The 23,585-nt window shown below is 38.4% G+C and overlaps 2 protein-coding genes across 3 annotated transcripts; both read right to left on the bottom strand.

Annotated features, from left to right (window-relative positions):
- Positions 1-3,619: 3,619 nt before the first annotated feature.
- Positions 3,620-7,068, bottom strand: LOC122348990. 2 transcript variants are annotated; one of them, XM_043244912.1, is made up of 3 exons: positions 6,740-7,068; positions 6,351-6,402; positions 3,620-5,601 (listed from the first exon to the last, which is right to left on the bottom strand). In XM_043244912.1, exons 2-3 carry the CDS (start codon positions 6,359-6,361, stop codon positions 4,005-4,007), a joined length of 1,608 nt encoding a protein of 535 aa, XP_043100847.1. In that variant the 5' UTR covers positions 6,362-6,402; positions 6,740-7,068; the 3' UTR covers positions 3,620-4,004. The 2 variants fall into 2 exon arrangements, with proteins under 2 accessions (XP_043100847.1, XP_043100846.1); XM_043244911.1 differs by having other exon boundaries at positions 6,351-6,405; positions 6,740-7,067.
- A 2,914-nt stretch (positions 7,069-9,982) lies between these two features.
- Positions 9,983-20,276, bottom strand: LOC122348988. Its single transcript, XM_043244909.1, is given in 6 exon segments — positions 9,983-14,672; positions 14,674-15,031; positions 15,794-15,860; positions 16,641-19,031; positions 19,225-19,318; positions 19,826-20,276. Coding segments are annotated over 3 exon segments (1,614 nt in total). The 5' UTR covers positions 15,805-15,860; positions 16,641-19,031; positions 19,225-19,318; positions 19,826-20,276; the 3' UTR covers positions 9,983-13,427.
- Positions 20,277-23,585: the final 3,309 nt, after the last annotated feature.

A 23,585-nucleotide genomic window follows, 5' to 3' on the forward strand; every position in this document is an offset into this window, starting at 1 on the left:
TGATTTGATTTTCATTGATGCTGTAACTACGGTTTCAATTTAATTTTATACTTCTGCCTCATTTTAAAGATTTAATTGTGAACAATAATATCTGTAAATGTTTGTTTGCCAACATTTTGTTTAGCTTGTTTGGTTAATTTAACAATGTTTAAAGGGGAATTTTACTGTTTTATTACATATGTAATGTTTGTAAACTGGAGATTTAAAGGGATATTTCACCCACAAATGAAAATGTGCTGTTAATTTACTGACCCTTAGGCCATCCAAGATGACTTTTTCATTCCTGTATGTTTAGTTTGTATGAATGATGTTTTAAATGGAGATTGTTATTAATCAAAGGCTATTGCGTGTTGTAAAGTGTTTTTAGCGTTTAAGATCAAAATTTCTTATGATGCCCAAATAATAAATCCTAGTTGAGGTAACGTAACGTGAGGTAACTTTATAGCACGGCGTCGCGAATGGCAGCCTCAGTGCTTCGCTCTCAAGTGCTCGTGTTGTTTTTGTTAGTTTTTCCTGTTTTTTGTTTATCAAACACCATCGTTTTTACCAGGGATGAACTGCTGAACATTCGGCAGACCACTCCGCAAAATATTTCACCGGTCTTTGATTATTCCGACGTCTTGTTGAACATCGTAGTTAGCGGAGCAGCGGTGCTGGTCAAAAGCCCAAGGCCGCGCAGACGGGGGAAACAGGCCGGCGCTTGTGAAACTCAGACAACGTGGACTCCGAATGCCGTTGCCCAGCATTCAATTGGCGAACCTCTGCTCTCTACCCAACAAAATGGACAAACTTCTTCTGTTTACCCGGACTAACAGGGATTTCTCAAACTCTGCTGCTCTGTGTTTCACGGAAACCTGGCTAAACGATGCAATGCCAGACAGCGCATTAAGTCTGCCGGGCTTTCAGCTGTTTAGAGCGGATCGCATCGCAGAATTAACGGGGAAATTGCGCGGCGGCGGGACGTGCTTTTACATCAATGAAAGGTGGTGTACAGATGTAACTGTGTTAAAGAAGATGTGTTGCGCCGATGTAGAAGCACTCTTCATTAACTGCAAGCCTTTCTACTCGCCGCGGGAGTTTTGCTCGTTTATTCTGGTGTGTGTTTACATCCCTCCGCAAGCGCACGTGAGTCTGGCTTTACAAAATCTCGCCGATCTGATCATAGAGACTGAGCAACAACACCCGGACTCTGTTTTAATCATTCTCTGGGACTTTAATAAAGCCAACCTCTCACGTGAACTGCCAAAATTCAGACAGCACGTTACCTGTCCAACCAGAGACCGTAACATACTGGATCACTGCTACACCGCAATAAAGGATGCTTATCACTCCGTCTAACGAGCTGCCCTGGGACTCTCTGATCACTGTTTGGTCCATCTCATACCGACCTACAGGCAAAAGCTGAAATCAGCTAAACCTGTTCTTAGGACTGTAAAAAGATGGACTAATGAAGCAGAGTGGGATTTACAAACCTGCTTTTCTCTCACTGATTGGACTGTCTTTGAAGCTGCTGCCACAGATCTGGAAGAGCTCACAGAAACGGTAACATCATATATTAGTTTCTGTGAGGACATATGTATTCCTACCAGGACTTATTTAACTTACAACAATGACAAACCATGGTTCACTGCTAAACTCAGTCAGCTCCGTCAAGCCAAAGAAGATGCTCGCAGGATAGGGGACAGAGCCTTGTATAAGCAGGCCAAGTACACACTAGAAAAGGAGATCAGAGTGGCGAAGAGGAATTATTCTGAAAGGCTTCGCACCCAGTTCTCCTCTAGTGACACCGCTTCTGTGTGGAAAGGTCTGAAAGACATCACCAATTACAAGACACCACCCCCCAGCATTGTGGCAAATCAACAACTGGCAGACGACCTGAACGAGTTCTACTGCAGGTTTGAAAAGGAACCATTCTCACCTCCTGTAATCCCCCTCTCCCCCACACCTGCCCTTCAACTCAGCGAAGATGACGTGTGCCAGGTCTTCAGGAAGAACAAAAGAAGAAAGGCACCAGGCCCAGACGGTGTGACTCCAGCCTGTCTGAAAACCTGTGCTGACCAACTGGCCCCCATCTTCACTCAGATCTTCAACAGATCATTGGAGCTGTGTGTAGTACCTTCATGCTTCAAACGCTCCACCATCATCCCCATCCCAAAGAAACCCAAAATTAATGGACTTAATGATTTCAGACCCGTGGCTCTAACGTCTGTGGTCATGAAATCATTTGAAAAACTGGTTCTGGGTTATCTGAAGGACTTTACAGGACCCCTACTGGACCCCCTGCAGTTTGCGTACAGAGCAAACAGGTCAGTGGACGATGCAGTCAATATGGGACTGCACTATGTTCTGCAACACCTAGACAGACCAGGGACTTATGTGAGGATCCTGTTTGTGGACTTCAGTTCGGCCTTCAACACCATCATACCAAATCTCCTCCACCCCAAACTAACCCAGCTCTCGGTGCCCACCTCCGTCTGTCAGTGGATCAGCAGCTTCCTGACAGACAGACAGCAGGTAGTGAAGCTGGGAAAATTCTCATCCAGCACCCGCACAACCAGCACTGGAGCCCCTCAGGGTTGTGTCCTCTCCCCACTGCTCTTCTCCCTCTACACGAATGACTGCACCTCTAAAGACGCCTCTGTCAAACTCCTGAAGTTTGCAGACGACACCAGTCATCGGCCTCATACAGGACGGTGACGAGTCTGCTTACAGACAGGAGATCAAAGAGCTGGCTGAGTGGTGCAGTCTGAACAACTTGGAGCTCAATACGCTCAAAACAGTGGAGATGATAGTGGACTTCAGGAGGAACTCCCCTACACTCCCCCCACTCACCATCATGGATAGCACTGTGGCAACAGTGGAGTCATTCAGGTTCCTGGGCACCACAATCTCCCAGGACCTGAAGTGGGACACTCACATCGACTCAGCAGAGATTGTACTTCCTTCGTCAGCTGAGGAAGTTCAACCTGCCACAGGAGGTGCTGAAACAGTTCTACTCGGCCATCATACAATCCGTCCTCTGCACTTCCATAACTGTCTGGTTCAGCTCAGCTACCAACTATGACCTCAGAAGACTACAGAGGGTAGTCGGTAGTCAGGACTTCTGAGAGAATCATTGGTACAACCCTCCCCACTCTCCAAGAACTGTACCTATCCACATTAAAAAAAAGGGTCACTCTGGACCCCTCACATCCCGCACACTGCATCTTCGAACTGTTGCCGTCTGGTCGCCGCTACAGAGCACTGAGTACCAGGACAGCCAGACACAGGAACAGTTTCTTCCCCCAGGCAGTCCATGTCCTGAACACTTGAGGACACTTATTTAACATACAGATTTGCACACAACACTGCACAAAAATAATTCCTGTTACACTTGAATGTTTATAGTATATATTTTTTTTTTTTTCTATTTTTATATTTGCTGTGTTGCACATTTTATTTTTTTGTATGTTGTACATAATTCTCTTTATATCTGGTCTTGTCTTGTTATCGTGTTGCACTGTAGAGTTTTTGTCACTAAAACAAATTCCTCGTATGTGCAAACATACCTGGCAATAAAGTGATTCTGATTCTGATTCTGGTATAAAACCCATAGACCCATAAATTCCAAAAAACAAAATATCTTGTATGAATTTTATTTAACAAAAGACAAGGACTATACAGAGAGACAGACAAGCAGACAGAGGCATAACAAAAACTGCAAAGACGGGATAGTTTTAAATCGATTGCAATTGCTTAAAGTAAAATGTACAAGAGATTAACACAAGTGCTTGTGATATTTTCATTTGTGCCAAGTTACCACCTCATACTCAGAAATACTAATTCACTAAAACTAATTTAGAGTGTAATTACAGTACATTGAACAGAAAGAAAAAAAAAAATTAATTTGACAGTATGGTTAAATGAATGTTATTGTCTTCAGATCTACACACAGCTACTTGATTTACTGATTTATTGAAAATACTTTTGTTCATGCTGATTGATTTATCTGTTGTCTTGTCTGTTTATTGCCCACTGAAAAAGAGATCTAGTTTTGCCAGACCTGCCTGAAGATAACTCAGAGCGTCTTTATTGGCTTCTTCTGCTTCTGCGTTTCTCCTCATCTCCTCCAGCTCTCGGGCCCAGTTTTCTTTCCCAGCTTCTCTCACTCTGGGGATGAAGAAGTCCAGGTGCTGAAGAGTGAAGGCAGAGTCTGGTTTTAATGCGATCTCAGACAAGTTCTTGATGGTCCTGTAAGCATTAAACAGGAGAATTGACTTCTGATCCTCAATCTCCTGCAGGTCTTTGACAAGTCTATCTTTTATAGTCGTAAACTTCTTGAACTTTTCTTCAGCTTTTTCATAATCCTTCATCAAGTTGTCAAACGGTAAACTTATACTGGAGTTTCTGATGACATATTTCTTGTTGTCTTTGACGTGTTTGCTGTGGTGACACTTCCTCGTGCACACGGTACAGTAGCCGTCTTTCATAACTTCACATTTGCTGGGATTAGAAACCCACCAGCAGTCAAACTCATGACAGTTTTCCTCACAGACGGTGCAGGTCGTCGCCTTCCTGTGCTTCCATGACTTACTCTCAATGGGCACCTTCTGTTTGACGGTCTTTTTTACTTTAATAGTGAAGTTTTTAGACTTTTCTATCTTTTCCTTGTTTAGCATTATTGCCTCCTGAATCTGAAGTTTTTCAGCCTTTTTCTGCTCTTTTTCTTGAACTCGCAGCCGTAAGTTGCAGATGTATGCTTCAAATCGAATGCGCTCGATCAGGACATCTGAAGTCAACTCTAAACTTCTCCTGTTCTTTTCATCCAGAGACTGAAATAATTTATTTGTCTCTTCCATGCTATCTTCCCAGGCGTCTCTTTGAGCTCGAATAAGACGTTCTTTGGTGTGGCGTTCATCAGCCTGTCGATTGTTGAATACAAAATAAACAGGTTGGCCACTTTCATCTCGTCTGCAGGGGATTTTAGCTTTATTAATGGCTCCGATGACGTTTATGGGAGCCATACCATCAGAGTGTGTGATTAAAAACACAATGTTTTCAACAATGTCTTTCCCAAACAAAGACAGAATTGAACTGATAATATAATGCTGTCGATCTGAGAGACGATTCTTAGACGCTTGAGTCACGAAGCAGACAGCGTCGACTTCACGAACTCCATCATTGCTCTGAAACAGAGTGGCTAAGTTCTCAGCGACTTCCAGATCTTTGTCCAGTCCTCTAGTGTCTCCGTAGCCTGGAGTATCAATGATAGTGAGAGACATGGGACTCTTCGAAGGACAAACCTCATACATGGTGATTTCAGAGGTTTGTGATTCTGACTGATCTCTGCTTTGCTCTTCTGTGATTTCGTACCATATTTCATCTTTAAACTTCACTCCCATTAAGTAGTTGACCATGGTGTTGATGAGAGTCGTCTTTCCAACACCAGTCTCTCCCACCAGCAGAATGATTTTGTTTGTTTTACTGGGCTGTTTTATCCCATATGTCCATTTTCGGACTTTTCCATATTCATCAAGCGTGTTTCTCTCTGTATGTAGACGGTATCGTTTAGGAGGACCTTCATGAATAAAAGTTAGTCTGCGTGGTAGATGAATCGGCTGTCTGTGCAATAAAGATGTGGGAAAAAGTCAGAAACTTACAGAAGGCCATTTCAGTTAGCTAAGAAAAAAATATGCCTAAAAAAAAGTCAAAATTAGGATTATCATGATAAAGTCAATATCATAATTAATAAAAGTCAAAGTCAAAATTCTGACTTATGCCCCATGTTTTATAGACAAGGCAAAGCTGTTTTTATAAAGCGTGTTTATAAAAAATACTTAGATGTCCTAAGTGAACTATGGCCTAATCCTAACTAGACCTAAAAGTCATAAACTGAAACTATTATTTTAAAAGTAAAAATTTTGACATTAATATTGCAGTTTGTGTTCAATTGTTGTAGGTTCTTGTGGTAATAGGCCCTAAGTGGCCCTAAGTAAAAAAAATCGTTAATTAAAAAGTAAATTAAATAATCGATTACAAAAACACAACATGTGGGAATGGCCTCTGTATAGCCCCCACTGCTTATCATCATGACATGGATGGGAACACAATGTAAAAACAAATGTTATTAACCTAGATTATTAACATAAATATTAAAATCAATAAACTGACCCTTTTCTGTTGATTTTTCAGTTTCTTTGATTGTGACACAGGTAGAGTTGTGACAAAAACATGACTGTTGGATTGACTTAAAAGTCAGTTCACCACAGAGCATCACAAAACTCAGCTTAATATAGTCAAATATTGAACTTAATTGCCTTCCAATTTTTTTAAGTTTACCCTTTTGTCAAAGCATGTGATTTGTACCTTACCTGGAATTCATGGTGATTATGTCGACTTCACAGAGGTCACAGACTCTCCAGCCTGCTTTATAAAAACAACAATTAACATCCATTAAATCACCTATAGGGATATAAAGGTCCAACAAAACAAGATGAGACACTTTATTAAACACAAATATTCCTTCAGTGTCTGTGTCGAATGTTTAGCTAACCAATCAGCTCTGAAATTGACCTAATGGTTTATTTAAAAACTGGCTTGTTTATTAATTTATTTAATGCTTTGGTTTTGGAAGACAGTTTTAGGCATTGCATTTGCAGCAATGTTTGTATTTTTCACTCAAACATCTTCAAATCCAAACACACATCGAGGTCTAAACACACCGATTAAAGTGAGCGAATATATAAAGAGCGAACCCTACCTCCTCAGAGAAAACACTTCTGGGACAGGATTAGGAATGATCCTAATCATTGATGAAACAAAAGATAATTCCAGTCCAGAGGTACAATTAAAATCTGCAGACTATGAATTTTCAGAATTTTCATGCCTAGGGATCTCAGTCTCACCCATGTTAAGGAAATCTTTTATACATATACTTTTATATTTCACGACAACAACCTTTGTACTCGTGATAGTTTGGGTGTGGTTTTTGAGAATTATTTTATAGATAAGATTTTATGGTTATGATTATAGCATAGATCCACACTACTAGCTTTTCTGAATGGCAAACAATAAAGAGACATATGATATACATCAGCAGGTGTGAATTGGACTACATAATCATCTAAACATCACCCATTGGCAGCTACTGCACAACAGCAGCCACTCATTCTTAATAAAAATTTGTTCAAACATTTTATAACACCTCCATGATGAGACTATTTTTTTTAATTTTTTATTTGTTTTTACAAATAATCATTATCAGACCTAGCAGTTGGGTTGTTTCTAACCAGTGGATGCACTCTTGGTTGAACAGTTGAAACGGTTTGTTTATATATTTTACCCAGTGCTGGGTTGTATTTAGCATTTTTATAGTTCAGCTGAAGAAGAAAACACACGCTAACTGCAAAAGAAAGAAGAATTAGCTGTGAAACCACTAGGAACAATCAGAAATCATTAGTCGACAATGAGAATGCGTATTTTGCTAACAGGTTATAGAGGTCTGTTTGCAAGACTATCCAGATTTTTTTGTCATTTTCTCTTGTATTATCTTTTGCCGTCTTATATTATACACTCACCGGCCACTTTATAAAGGTACACCTTACTAATACCGGGTTTGCCCCCCTTTTGATTCAACAAGGTACTGCAAACAGAGATTTTGGTCCATATTGACATGATAGCATCACGCTGTGGCTGCTGATTTGTCAGCTGCAGATCCATGATGGGAATCTCCCGTTCCACCACATCCCAAAGATTGAGATCTGGTGACTGTGGAGGCCATTTGAGTACAGTGAACTCACTGTCATGTTCAAGAAACCAATCTGAGATGATTCGCTCTTTATGACATGGCGTGTTATCCTGCTGGAAGTAACCATCAGAAGATGGGTACACTGTGGTCATAAAGGGAAGGACATGGTCAGCAATAATACTCAGGTAGGCTGTGGCATTGGCACAATGCTTAATTGATATTACTGGGCCCAAAGTGTGCATTGCTTAAAAAAATTTTTATTGATTCTCACAGTCTAATGCCGTCAGACTCTCTCATTCAGGACATTCAAGCGATGTAGAAACACATACACAGTTTCCAAAGCATTTCTGCAGAACCAAGCCAGCAGAGGGAGCTCTTATCTCTGCACGAACTGCATCTTTCCCTCGATTACAACCAGTCGTCCTGTCCCTGCAGCTGAAAAACACCCGTAACAGCATGAAGCTGCCACCACCACGCTTCACTGTTGGGACTGTATTGGACAGGTGATCTCCACACATACCGCTTAGAATTAAGGCCAAAAAGTTAAATCTTGGTCTCAAACCAGAGAATCTTATTTCTCACCATCTTGGAGTCCTTCAGGTATTTCCATGCAGGCGTTTATGTGTCTTGCACTGAGGTGAGCCCCGACTGGCGGAGGGCTGTAGTGATGGTTGACTTTCTACATCTTTCTCCTGACTGCATCTCTGGAGCTCAGCCACAGTGATCGTTGGGTTCTTCTTTACCTCTCCCACCAAGGCTCTTATGGAGGCCACTGTGCTCTTAGGAACCTTAAGTGCAGCAGAATTTTTTTGTAACCTTGGCCAGTTCTGTGTCTTGCCACAATTCTGTCTCTGAGCTCTTCTGGCAGTTCCTTTGACCTCATGATTCTCATTTTCTCTGACATGCACTGTGAGCTGTAAGTTCTTATATATACAGGTGCGTGGCTTTCCTAATCAAGTCCAATCAGTATAATCAAACACAGCTGGACTCAAATGAAGGTGTAGAACCATCTCAAGGATGATCTGAGTGTCACAGCAAAGGGTCTGAATACTTAGGACCATGTGATATTTCAGTTTTTCTTTTTTAATAAATGTCAACAATTCTGTGTTTTTCTGTCAATATGGGGTGCTGTGTGTACATTAATGAGAAAAAAAATGAACTTAAATGATTTTAGGAAATGGCTGCAATATAAATGAGAGTGAAACATTTAAGGGGGTCTGAATACTTTCCATAACCACTGTATTTAAGACACATATTATGAAAGTAAATAGGTTTAGTGTTAATAAATGCTCTTTATAGTCATTTTGACTAAACTCATAACAGATCACATATTTGTAATTCTCTTTCAAGCATGTAGGGGTCAGTCTTCTCAGATAGAGAGAGCGAGAGAGAGAGAGTGAGACTCCAGGAAGAGAGTGACAGAAGGTAAGAGCTGCATCTTTAGCTCTTCAGGTATTCTCTGAGGAACTATTAGCTTTTGGACTTCCTTGTTTTTTTTCATCTTTGCGTTGGGACATGAGCCTCTATACAGCGTACAGTGTTTTCTGTTTGCTTTTGGTTTGCAGATGGGTTGATTTCTCTATCCCTGGCATTTCTGAATGCTTTCTTCGTCTTTTGCTGATGTTTTTGTCCAGTTTATTGTGGTCCTCCAAATTTCTGCCCAATCAGTTTTACAGCTCATTATTGCCATCTTTGTCTCTCTGCTACTTAAAAGGCCTTAATGATATTATAATAATACTTGTCTGTGTGGGTTCAGAAATAACTTTTATTTTCTCAAATATTGCTTCATAGAAACATTCAGAGATGGGCAATAAACGGTCAACTGTACAATATCCAGGCTACACAGTAGTGAGTGAAGATAAGCAGATGGTCCTGGTGAAAAATAAAGGCGGGGTATTTGATTTTTTCCAAATGTAAGAACAACAAATCTTTCAACCAAGAGAGGTTGGGAGGGGGGCATGAGGATTTCCAGTGTAACAGTATACGTCTTTTGGCTATCAAAGAGGTAAAGGCAATAATATCGGCATGGTGCTTCTTATATAAGCCATCAACAGGAGATATTGAGCTACAGAACTGTACAGCATGCAATCATATATTTCCAAAAATTGCTGTTATTGGACAAGGTATCACAGAAACACTAAGAGCTTTTGACATTGTATCAAAAAAAGAGGACCAGTAAGAATTCAGACTAGGACAAGTGTAAAATGTATGAGTATGGTCTGCTGGGGACAACAAGAAACTATTGCACCTATCATCTTCTGATAAAAGTTTTTTTATTTTATTTGCTTTAGTGAAATGAATTCTGTAAACAACTTTAAACTGAAGAGATTTAAGCGAGCACTATAGTTAATTTTGGCTAAAACAGTGTTCCACAGCTCCTCGTCAATTTGAGGTGCATAATCTTTGTTGTGCGGGACATATTTGTATTTAAGCGCCCTCTAGTCTTTGTATGGAGATACCACTGATCTCAGAACTCTTCTAGATTGAAAGATCGCATGACAACCACGTTAGATTAATCATGCAGGCCTAATTTTTACCATTTGATTGTTTTTCAGAGTGTTAAAAACATCATTGAGCTTTATAAGATTCTAGATGTACTAAGAAAGTTGGCAGAAGGATTGGAGATGGTCCACTTCAACACAACCGTCAGCAGTCTCACAGGAGGTGTAGTCGGTCTGGCTGGAGGAATCACATCCGTGGTGGGACTCATTCTGGCTCCCTTCACTCTCGGAGCATCTCTGATAGTAACAGGAGTGGGAATCGGTACGGCAGTAGCTGGTGGAATAGCAGCTGGTGCCAGCAATATAACAAACATGGTTAGCCAGCAAACCAACCGACAAAAGATTAAAATGATTATAACAGAGTTCCAGGACAAAATCACCTCCACTGTATGCTGCATCCAAAACATCTCAATAGCAGTTGAAACTCTAGAAAAAGACTTTTCAACAAGCAGTGGATCACTTTCCAATCCGCAGTCTGGGATGAGTGTTGGAGCTCGACTTGGACGAGGACTGGGAGGAATCCCGGAGCTTCTTCGTTTAACTCAAATTGTAAACGTAGGGAAAATCGCAGCTCAGGCTGCAAGAGCGGTTCGCATGGCAGAGACCGTTACTGGGGTTTTATCTGCGCTTTTCATAGCTGTTGACATCTTCTTCGTGTTTCTCGACTCCAGAGAAATCCACAACATGCGCAGAGATTATGCTTTAAAATCGAGTCGGCCAAAGTCCACCAGCAACCAAACTATAGGGTCAAACAGTGACACTACAAACGCTCAGCAGGCGGAGCTGAAGTCTGAGACTATGAAATTTGTGACAAAAATAAAAGACGCTGCAGATGAGCTTCAGATGATTCTGGATACGCTACAAGATGCACTGAACCCAAACTCTAAGACGCCAAACGCAGATAATCAAGAATGATCACTGTTTGTTCTTTCATCATAGATAAACGTTTTGATTGTAGTAGCAGCTAGTGTGTGGTACTTCAGTGGTACTTTTAAAACAAAGTGCTAGAAGAAGTTTGGCTAACTTGGTCATAGATATTTTACTTATGTTGTACAACAAACAGTGTGAAATAACAAAATAAAAGCAAAAGAGTTAATGGATATCAACTAAAGTATTTAATCAAAATTAACATAATGAATAAATCTTTGTTTGTGGCTACTTATGTACATTAGCCACAATTAATGATGATAATGATTGGAGATATTACCAAGCTTGCTTTGTTAGTGAAAAGTAATTTGAGATAAGCAAGTCAGTAAGCAGTCGTCTTCAATTGCATTAAACAATTCCATTTGTATTCATTCAGTGCCCACCGAAGAAAGGTTCCAGTTTGACAGACCAGCTTTAAGATAACTCAAAGCGTCTTTATTTGCTTCTTCAGTTTCAGCGTTTTTCTTCATTTCTTCAAGCTCTTCTGTCCGAAATCTGTTCTATTTGTTCTTGACAGAATTTGTACTTACTCTTGTCTTGGTCTCAGATTAAGAGGTTTATTTAAAAAAAACCCTCAAGACCACAACTGTAGATATGACTAAATTGCTGGTTCATTTGAGTTAATCTATTGTTATATCTTATGTATATTTTCCTGATCTAAAACAGGTGCTGCCATTTGTTAATTCTGTGAGTCTAGCTCTTTACTGTTTAAAAATTATTTTAAAAAGTGTTTAATGCTGTTTGTATCAGTTTGTGAACAATGTTACGTTAGTGGCGTAATTGGATTCAGATTTGTCTCCTTCGATTGCATATCAATTGATATTTGAAGGAGAGACTGTAAAACAGGACTGCGCGTTTGATTATTTATATGTTTTATTTCTTGTAGTATTCACGGTGTCTGAGAGCAGAGACACAAATAAACAGCAAAAGACATCAGTACGAAGCATAGCTATCATTTCATTAGACCAGTGCAGCTACAACATCTAATGAACCGGGAGTGTAAACCAACCATAGACTTACTTTTACGTTCAGGAGGTGTATATGGTACATGTAGGCTACAGAAATGTAAAAGGTCCGCATTGTGTTCATATTCTGAGGTAGTCTGCAAAAGTATGTGTATCACCTGCATGACTCCTACACAAAGACTGTGCCAGGTCAACAGGCCAACCAGAAGATTCAGATTCTGTTAGGTGCAAAAATATTTTTTTTGCTTCTATTCACTGTAATTGTAAAATGAGCTGATATTATGTAATAAACAGTGAACACTAAGTAAGAGTTGGAAGAACTCTTACAGGAAAAAAATGCAATCAGGTTCTTTTGGAAATGTGAAATTACTAATTTAAATAAATGAAATATACTCTATAATAAAAAAACGGGGAGAGTTAGTGTCACTACTGAGCTCACTCAATTGGACAATTCACACCTACAGTGCTGATTCAGCTATAACTGGATGCAATTTTTCTCAATTTATTTTTTCAAAACTAATTTTTTCTCTTCGCTAAATAGGTAAATACGGTAAAATGACTTTTTCCTGTCACACTGCAAATTAGCAAATTTATGCCTGGTTTACAATTTGAGTCGAATTACTGAAATAAATGATCTTTTTGATGACATTCTAATTTATTAAGATGCACCCGTATATGTGAATATGGGAATAAATGGTAATAAAATTACATTTGAGTGTGTGGTTTTGAGCTTTGATGTTGGAAGCATTAAAAAAAATATTTAGAAATATGCTATCTCTTCTAACTGATCAGACATTTCTTAAAAGTCCTCCTATTAAATCTAATTTGAGGAATTTACACAACTGATTGAGAATTCCTTGATTCTGGTCTGGATATATAAGCAGAGTGGCACAGCACTGCTTTGGGATTCTGTAACCAGAACCATGGAGATAAACTGGCCTAAAACTCGTGTAGTGTGAGGTTGGCTTTAGGGATTATAGGGGTTATTTGGAGTATCTATGCAGGATGAGTAAGGAGCTAGAAGAAGTTTGGCTAACTTGGTCATAGATATTTTACTTATGTTGTACAACAAACAGTGTGAAATAACAAAATAAAAGCAAAAGAGTTAATGGATATCAACTAAAGTATTTAATCAAAATTAACATAATGAATAAATCTTTGTTTGTGGCTACTTATGTACATTAGCCACAATTAATGATGATAATGATTGGAGATATTACCAAGCTTGCTTTGTTAGTGAAAAGTAATTTGAGATAAGCAAGTCAGTAAGCAGTCGTCTTCAATTGCATTAAACAATTCCATTTGTATTCATTCAGTGCCCACCGAAGAAAGGTTCCAGTTTGACAGACCAGCTTTAAGATAACTCAAAGCGTCTTTATTTGCTTCTTCAGTTTCAGCGTTTTTCTTCATTTCTTCAAGCTCTTGGACCCAGTTTCCTTTCCCAGCTTCTCTCACTCTGGGGATGAAGAAGTCCAGGTGCTGAAGAGTGAAGGCAGAGTTTGGTTTTAATGCGATCTTGGACAGATTCTTGATGTTGTCATAGGCAGTAAACAGAAGATTTGACTTTTGTTCCTCAAGCGCCTCCAGTTCATGGTCAAGGTCATCCATTATAACCGAAAACCTCTTCGACTCCTCTTGAACTTTATAATATTCCTTTCTAAATTCTGCAAACTCAAATATCATGCTGGAGTTTCTGATGACGTATTTCTTGTTTTCTTTGAGGTGTTTGCTGTGGTGACACCTTCCCGTGCACACGGTACAGTAGCCATTTTTCATAACTTCACATTGGCTGGGATTAGAAACCCACCAGCAGTCAAACTCATGACAGTTTTCCTCACAGACGGTGCAGGTCGTCGCCTTCCTGTGCTTCCATGATTCACTCTCAATGGGCACCTTCATCTTCACTGTCTCTTTGACTTTAATGGTAAAGTTTGTACATGTATCAATCTTTTCTTTGTTTTGTCTCATTGCCTCTTGGATCTGAACTTTTTTAAGCTTCTTTGACTCTTTCTCTTGAACTCGCAGCTGTAAGTTGCTGATGGATGCTTCAAATCGAACGCGCTCGATCAGGACGTCTGAAGTCAACTCCAAACTCCTTCTGTCTTTTTGGTCCAGAGACTGAAGTAAATTCTTCATCTCTTCCACACTGTCTTCCCAGGCAACTCTTTGAGCTCGAACATGACGTTCTCTGGTGTGACGTTCTTCAGCCTGTCTGTTGTTGAACAAGAAATGAACAGGATCGCCACTTTTGTCTCGTCTGCAGGGGATTTTAGCTTTTTTAATGGCACCAAGGACATTTTTGGGTGGAAGACCATCAGAGTGTGTGATTAAAAACACAATGTTGTCCACAATGTCTTTTCCAAACAAAGACAGAATTGAACTGATAATATAATGCTGTCGGTCTGAGAGACGATTCTTAGATGCTTGAATCACGAAACACACAGCGTCGACTTCACGAACTCCGTCATTGCTCTGAAACAGTGCAGATAAATTCTCAGCGACTTCCAGGTCTTTGTCCAGTCCTCTAGTGTCTCCGTAGCCTGGAGTATCTATCAATGATGGTGAGAGACATGGGACTCTTTACAGGAAAGACCTCATACATGGTGATTTCAGAGGTTTGTGATTCTGACTGGTCCTTTGCTTCTTCCTCTGTGATTTCATACCATATTTCATCCTCAAACCTCACGCCCAGTAAATAGTTGACCATGGTGTTGATGAGAGTCGTCTTACCAGCGCCCGTCTCTCCCACCAGCAGAACAATTTGGTTTCGTTTACTGGCATCTTTTAACCCATAAGTCCATTTTCTGACTTTCTCATTTTCATCAAGGACTTTTCTCTCTGTGTCTAGACGGAATCGTTTTGGAGGACCTCGATCAATAAGGGTTGATCTGGATGGTGAAAGACTTGGTTGTCTGTAAAATATAGAGGAAAATAAATATGTCCAGCAAGAATGTAAGATATTTTGCGTTACATACCTTTTAACATGAACAGAATAAATGTAAAGAAAGATCTGACCGAAGGATCTCTGCCTTCTGGTTGCTCTCTGCTTAGAAGAGCAAGGTTTAAGCCTAGGTTATGTATGGTAACCCTTGTTCCCTAAAGGAGGGAACAGAGATGTTGCGTCCTTCATGAAACAACTATGGACTGAGTGGGTTGAGACTCGTCTTGGCTCCTCAGAACAGAATGAGTGAGCAGATGCGGTTTTGGCCTATGTGGTCATCTATTCTCCACACCTAGTTTCATTGGTGTTTGGGCTCCCACAAACTCTCCTAGTGTCATACACTCAACACAACATCTCCATTCCCTCCATCATCCATATGTACTCTGTTAATGTTTTCACTTTTTTGGAATGTAATGCTGTTTTGGCTGATTGAAATAGCTTTTAATGAATAGCAAGTGTCACATTCTATGGATGTTTTGTTCTTCGGGTCTCTGTGCCAAAATTATGAATTGATTCAGTACACCTTACGTAGGTGCATAGCTTTTTTTTTTTCTTTTTTTTTCAGTACACATTTGTTAAGTTCCAAATTTGGGATTAATGTACAGCAGAGATTCTCCAGAAAGTCCATAGATAATTACCTTCATTCCTATATTACAAATAAGAAAGAGAAAAAGGAAAAACAGTAAATAGGCTAATGCTCCCTTCTGTAGAAAGGACATACTATTTAACTCACCCGAAACTCATAGTGCAATCTGGTTTGAATGTGTCCACCTCACAGAAGATCTTCACCTACTCTTAGTCTGCTTACAAAACAACAATTCATTACCTTACTTTATTAGTACAGCAACATATTTCTATTTAAGACATTTACTATATTTACACATTAAATATTCGGAAAGACATTTTTGCTTTCACATGTAATTTTCCACACACCCGTCTGTGTCAAGATTTGCCAAAACTGAAGTTCTTCCCAACCAAATTCTTCAGTATAATTAATTATTGGAATAGCTGGTTGTCATGCATTTGGCTAAAATGCCAAAATGCATTTAATACCAATATAACGCATCCTCTCAGTAATGTGCACTTCCTCTCGTTCTACTAATACATTAAACTTACAATGTACTCATAAAACGCTGCGTATTTTGGTGCACATTTGTTATTATGACAATAAGTGACTGCCTCTGTGAAGCTTCACAAAAAAAATCCAATATTTAAATTTTCACTTCATCAAAGTCAGGATCAATGATCAACTAGAATCATTATCAGTATTATTAATTTTTACAGTAACTTATTGTAAAAATTTAAGTCAAAGGTTTTACATTTTTTGGTCAAAATCTTTATTAAGTAATTACTTCAATAAATAATTTAAAAAAGTAGCACTAAATGCTGTTGATACACTTAAACAACTGTAACATTTATGATCTAAAACACTAACCGCACGGTAATGATCGTGAACGGTGAAGTTTGACGCTCAAAAAATCCAAATTACTGTAAATACCACTTCAGTGCCACTCATATAAAAGTAAATGCACAGATTAATCCACTGCCTGTAAACCTAAAGTACAAACGTACTTTCTTACCTCCTCAGAGAGAGCGCTCCCAGAACATGAGGTAATCCAGAAAGGTGGAGATATTTTCAGCCACCAACGACCAAAGCCTACTTGTTTTGGTTTACTTGATGAAGTTTTGGAAATATATTAGAAATTATGGCATTAGAAGGGTCTAAATCAATAATCCCATTCATCATTCAATCATGTCACACACATTAAGGAAACATTTTAACATTCAATGAAAACAACCTTTGAACTCAGCCAAAGTGTGCTCATGAGTCTTGAGAATTATCTTACAGATAAGATTACAGAGATCTCATGACTACATCTTTGATCCAACTTTTAAAAGGATTGTATTGCTGTGCAGATAAAAGTTTTGTTTATGGTGCACTGCAAAACTAGTTTTATTTTATCTTCCAGGTAAAAACACTGGTATAAAATAAATCGCTTTTCTAAAACTTTTATAACTTTTTTTATAAGTACAGCTGTGATTTGGACGAGTGAATGTGTATTTACGTTGATCAGACTTCTCTTCTTTTATTTTTTCATAAGGGCTTCTTTTGAGACTCTTACAATCTCAACTAAATATTAAAGCACGCTCACCTATATATATCCATATACAGAATAAAAACTTGCAAAGGATCAAAGGTTTATTTTCAGAGACATTACACTCCTTCAGAACAGCTTCCTTTCACTTATATGGTCCAAAGATGAAGCTCACCAAGAGCCAAATGAAAGTTAAGGGATTTATAAAGGACCTCCGTGAATAGATGATAATCAGAGCCTCACTAATGGATGATGCGTTGCAGATGCAGAATAAATAGTTAATTCCTGAAAATATTATAGTTAATTAGTAATTAGTAATACGTTTATTACTATCCCGATCTAAGTTTCAAGTTAGAGTGTATTTTATTCTGTTGTCAGTCACAGCATTTTGGAAAAAACTGCCTTTTGTGTCCCGTGGCAAACAAAGCAGATCGATACATTTATAATTATTAGTGTAATTTATGTCATTTGAGTTAGCGCATGGATTTAAATACACCTGGCACATGATTTCTGTGAGGTCACCTGATAGAAGACCTTCGATCCCGGTTTTTTCCCCTTAAATATAATGATTTTTGGTTTCATAGACAGAAAACCAGGAATAGGCCACAGCTCAATTAGGACATTTAATTATTTTTCATGCCTCAGACAAAACATTTCTTTATTTATTCTCATCCAGAAACTGCTGAAGATCCTTTAGTTATTTTTCAATGCAACACCGTTGGCATCAGCAGTAACATTAAAAGGTCGCTCATTCTGCGTTTCAGTGTGTTTTTTCGACAATAGATGGCCTCAGTGTACACTTTTCAAAGTAACTATTCTTGTACAAGACAAGGAAATGACAGCAACGGCACAAAACATACTTAAGAAGCTGTTCAGACTGAAAATGAGTTTATCGAAGGCGTGCATTTGGCAGACTTCAAGATCGCTAAATAAAATACGCTTCCTGTTTTTTGCTTTGTTTATTTTCACCACTGCTAGCATTAGCGCGGAAAATGGCTTTTTCTGCTAAAACGTATCTCAACAAGCGGGGCTATTTTAAACAAAGATCGATAACAATGTAATTCACTTGACACTTGTATTAGAGTGCACAAATAAAAACGCAAGTCTTCTTTGGAGACGCAAAACACGAATCCGTCTGCCTATAACATAGAGTAAAAGCGGTGTTTGTGATATTACACGTGAATGCATTAATCAGGCTGATCTGCTATTCTATCTATCGTTTTCGTGATTTCTTCCATGGCATTCTGTAACTGAAATATTTCTATCCACATCATTTCGAGAGCCGTTCTAATGGGCAGAGCTCCGATGAAACGGTTTCCAATCAGACATGTTTGAGACGTTATCTGCCCGGCCAGCACACTAATGTCATAAATCTGTAAGAAGCGCACTAATTCACCGGCAGATGAGAAGTATTTATTTAAATACCCGACGTCACGCTCTGGGTAACTGAGGTCTGTCAGTATTTCGTGAACCTGCCTGCTGATCTCTCTCATCGCGTCCATCATAGGGCTGATTTTATTCTGGATTTCCTTCACTGCAGCATCAGCGTCTCGTATTAATTTGTCCTGCAGGCCCATGATCTTCTTGTTCCAGACTTTATCAGCGATCGCAGCGCCTGAAAGCCCAGCTACTCCGGCCCCCGTGATAAGAGCAGAAGCTCCCCGATGCGCCGGAGCTAAAAGTAACCCCAAGCCCACCATCAATCCTCCGGCCACTTCCACAACCGAGGCGTTCGTGATGGCTCCAGAAGCACGTCTGAAATCTTCTTCGAATGTCCTGATGATAAAATGCAGTCTCTGCACGCCCTGCTCGACCGAAGAGAAATCTCTCATATAGAGCGCAACCAATTGGCTTTTGAGATAACTAAAAACTAACCTAGAGGGAACAGGAACAAACAAAATTGCGCATTTTTAAATTGTAGCGCAGCGCGCTATTTGTCGTACGTATGCGTTTACAATAACACGGTTTTTGCTTCATAAAACAGCTGGTTCATCGTGCACTAATCACATCTAACTAACACCCAATAATTCATATTTAAGTGAGTAATGCTTAAAACCCGTTCTCTTACAGCACTTTGGGAGGTCGCTCTTTGCTCTTGCTCTGACTTTTGCCTTTTCTCCTTTTTGTTTTCCTTGCATTTTCTCCAGAAAACACGGTAAGAGCTGAAACAGGCAAATACAATATTGTCATTTTGAGAGAGAAACTTATAAGAAAAGCCTGTAGAACAACAACATTACGCGTTAATACTAGCATTTAGCATAGCTCATAAATCAAACATAACGCTTTATTAACAAAGACCATGGTACACAAAATATAAAATCGTAAATATACACCACTGACTTTGTGCTCTTCTCAACCCTCTAGAGCAGACGGCTTTTTACATTAATAAGTTAATTGAAACTGAATCTGTGTCAAAGTAATTATGATCAAAAACACCTTTAAATAGTTCATATTTCCCAACGTAGTTCATAAAGACAGGGTTGGATAGAAAAATTAAACGACATTCATCCTTAAACCTATGCAATATTCAAATCAACAAATTTTAAAGTCTAAGAGGATGTTACTGTGTATACTGTACACATAAATCATCCAGCGAGGAACATACTAAAAATATTCTACAAAAAAAACGATGTCCTCATTTCACCTTTGGCTGTTTTCGTGTTATTTACCTCCGGTACTCTGAGACTCTGTGAACCCATCCATCTTCTTCTTCTTCTTCTTCTGCTTGAACCGCACTTCACAATAAACGTATCAGCAATATCACTTTCATAATAAAAGTCTCCAGAGGGCCAATCATTCACCGGGGGAAAATAACATGTTATAACAAAACAAACATTCAGCTAAAATAATTATATTATTATTAAAATAATAATGATTTTGTTAACCTCCGGGACAACATCTGAATCTAAAACTATAGTCTTTACCGATCATATCACCCATGAGTAATGCCTAAAATCAGATTCAATGGCAGATGACTGACACTGACGTACAAAAGCCTAAACTTCACACCGTTTCTTCACATCTGATTGGTTAAATCACAATATTGTTCCACAAAGATGTTGCACCTGCTAAAATCAGGTTAGTGGAGACCTGGCATACCACTGCAAACCACTGCTTAAAGTTTAACGGCAGTAACATTATGTGTCCAGGGTGACTGGTGATTCATTTCTGCATCACTTTCAGTTCCTCTGTTTAATGTTTGAGCTAAAAATCCTTGGATATATTTAGCTGGCCTGTTTCAGATTCGACTGAGAGACGGCAGAAGTGCGGTGCGTTACTACAAAAATAATAATGGTAATAAAAATAAGGATAATAAATCAAAGAAGATGTAATATTTTGAGTCCTGGTTTGGGCTGGTGTTCCAAAAGTAACATTAAATAATCAACATGACTGGTGTCTGCACGAGCAACGGCTTTCCTGAAGTCAGTTATTATAGTATAGTAGTTATAGTATTGTCTGAGAGAAACAACAAACAAAGGCTTAGCATTAATAGCCAAACCAGAAAAATATACCTGCTTGTTACTTATACAAACTGTAAAAAACAACTTTACATGTTTAATAAGAAAATGAAACTTGAAAAATAATGTCATGGTACATACAGAGTTTTATATTCTCGCCGATGGGAGTTAGTAATAAAATTGTGCGTCTGCTTTTTAATTTCTATCCTATTTATTATTCATTTTAAGCCGGCAATGGTAAATATTTCAAGTCTTTATGTAGATGTGATGTATACGTACATTTCTAATGTTGCAATCGCAATTATTTCTAATGTTGCAATGACAGTGACAATTATTAAAAAAAAAAGCATACATGGACTCAAGTCACTTCTCTTAAATTCAATAGCATTACGTCAAAATTTGTATAATGAAGTGTAAAATAAATGATAGCAAAACTACTTTTAGTGTTATACTGTAAAACTAAGTTGCAGTAAGGGTACCATACTGTAAAATACATCTACAGGCAAACTACCGTAAAGGGGCCGTTACAGTAACATACTGGCTATAGTGCGGCCTGTAAGTTACCGTAAAAATACAATAATAAAAGTCGAGCAGCGTAATGATAAAATAATAATAAAAGCCTGTCGATGGATCCGCACACATCTCATCTCGTCAGCCCCGTAACAGATGTTCAGTTCACACTGAGAGATATTATTCTTTTTCAGTAACTTTTTTTCAAATTCCTACAATAAAGACATCTGAGCTGTTCCAAGCGATTGAAATCAGTATTGATAACATGAATCATCGTAATGCAGAGGAAACACCGAAGCTGTAGAGGTGTTTTTAATGGGTTTTTTTGCAAAACACTCAATATCGTCAAATACCGTTAAAACGTTATTGTAGATGATTTACAGTAAATCACGCACCCCTATATCAGACTGTGCTTTCCGCTTTTTCACAGACAAGTAAGCCTCACTGTCATTACAATGACTCAGGAAATAATTCATCTATACCAGTAATGCTTCAAATATTAGCTTGTTTTGTTTTGTTTGAGTGTCATGCTCTGGCCTCTGCTTTACTGCCTTTCAAGTTTATGGTTTGTATTATTATATATTATTATTTGAATACGTGGGGAGTGTGTGTTTTGTTGGAATAATTTGATCAACTAAAAACTAAATTTTTAACATTTAACACAACTTTTAAACCGTTAACATGAAAGAAACAAAAAAACAATCACACATCTCATACCATACCATACAATCCTACAGAAACATTACAAAATCATTCAACACAAATGGAAATTCAAACTCTGACGCTTCAAATCATTCCTAAATAAATTGCCAATTAAATCAATTTTGGAAAATAAAATCCATATGAATTAAAGTGAACTGATCCAAATCTTAGGCTGCACAAACCTGTTAAACACAGCGTGTTAAAAGCTGTTCTTGACATGTATCTTGACTCACATGCGCAGACGGAAGAGAAAGACTGACGCTCTACTGATTATATATATATATATATTATAGTGCTTATAGAGTTTCTTTCTGTTTTATATCCATGCATGTGAAGAGTGCACCTGAGAGAACTCTTCTTAAAAGACGTCAGCCTCGGGTTTCCTGCTCTCCTCCCGACTCTTACTCCACCGGACAGACCAACCCTCCTCATTTTCCAGTAGGCTGTTTGTGCCACTCTCATACAAACATCCAACGCTGAATATTATGAAATGATAAACAAAAGCAGTCCACGTGAATTCCAGGGACCCGACGGGCTAAATGAGTTTTCTTACCGAAATGCACTGAACTTAAGAGTGTGGGGTGCTAAAAAACTAATTCAATTGAGGGCTATCAATTTTTTTTTTTTTTTATGTACAGCAGCTTCAAAAAAGGCATATTTTACTTTCTGTGCTATTAAACTCCTCATATGTGCTATATTAGTAATATACTGATGCCAACTGCCAAATATGACACTTACACAGTCATATAATTTATGAACAAATATAGAAAATAATGTTTTTGTATAACCTAGGTTACCCGACAATGATAGCCACGATATTACATAACATATTTTTTAAACAGGTCTATTATTTTATACAATGAATATATGCGCAAAGGCTGATAATTAAAACGATTAACGCCGCAGTCATCAGTGAACGTTCAGCTTTATAAATATTAAAAGAAGTTAAAAAAAACTTTAAGTAAAAAACGGCACGTTCAATCAGATTCGTCTCTCGTTGTCTCAAACAGAAAATGCGCCGTTAATGCAGCGTTACATTTAAGACCTTTAACGCTTTAAAACGCCACTTCACCAAATAAAAAAAAATTAAAAATGAAAAGAAATACTTTTATTGTAATCTCAATCTATCTAAAGGCGCGTCTATGAGGAGGGAGAGTCAGGGAATTCATCTCAGTCTTTATTAGTAAATCATTCAAATGTCTTCCTATTGTTTCATCTTTGCGGGAAGAAATAATAATTGACGGATGTCTAAAATGAGGAAACACGTAACACGCGTCTGAACTATGGTGTGAAAAATGTCCTGAAGTCCGGCCCCAGGGGCCCTGGTTTACAAGCTGCATTACCCGTTTTTTTTTACTTTCACTTTCTCTAGTGAATGATTGACTCCTCCCCCGTAATATTAACTATTTATAAGTCACATATTACACCTTTTCAAAGGTTTTTAATGTTTCTTTTCCAGTTTTCCTGAGAGTTCAAAACAAGAAAATAATTTGTAAATCTTTGGAGGGGGACACTTAACAAAAGCCAAAAAAAGTCGTGAGGAATCGGTGATATGAATGCTTCCTTATTCTTGATACATTACTATGCACTGTGCAATACAAATGAATAAGCAAATGACTTAAAAAAATGTCAGTTTCAAAAAGTTTGGTCATGCATTGGGACATTTGGACATTTTTTTTATTGCTGCTGTTGTTGTTATTGCCACCTTGTGGACAAACTAAGACCAACTAGATCCTTCAAAGCAGCTTCAGGGAAAAAG

Source organism: Puntigrus tetrazona, chromosome 7, assembly GCF_018831695.1.
Source record: "Puntigrus tetrazona isolate hp1 chromosome 7, ASM1883169v1, whole genome shotgun sequence".
In the NCBI taxonomy this organism is placed as follows: domain Eukaryota; kingdom Metazoa; phylum Chordata; class Actinopteri; order Cypriniformes; family Cyprinidae; genus Puntigrus; species Puntigrus tetrazona.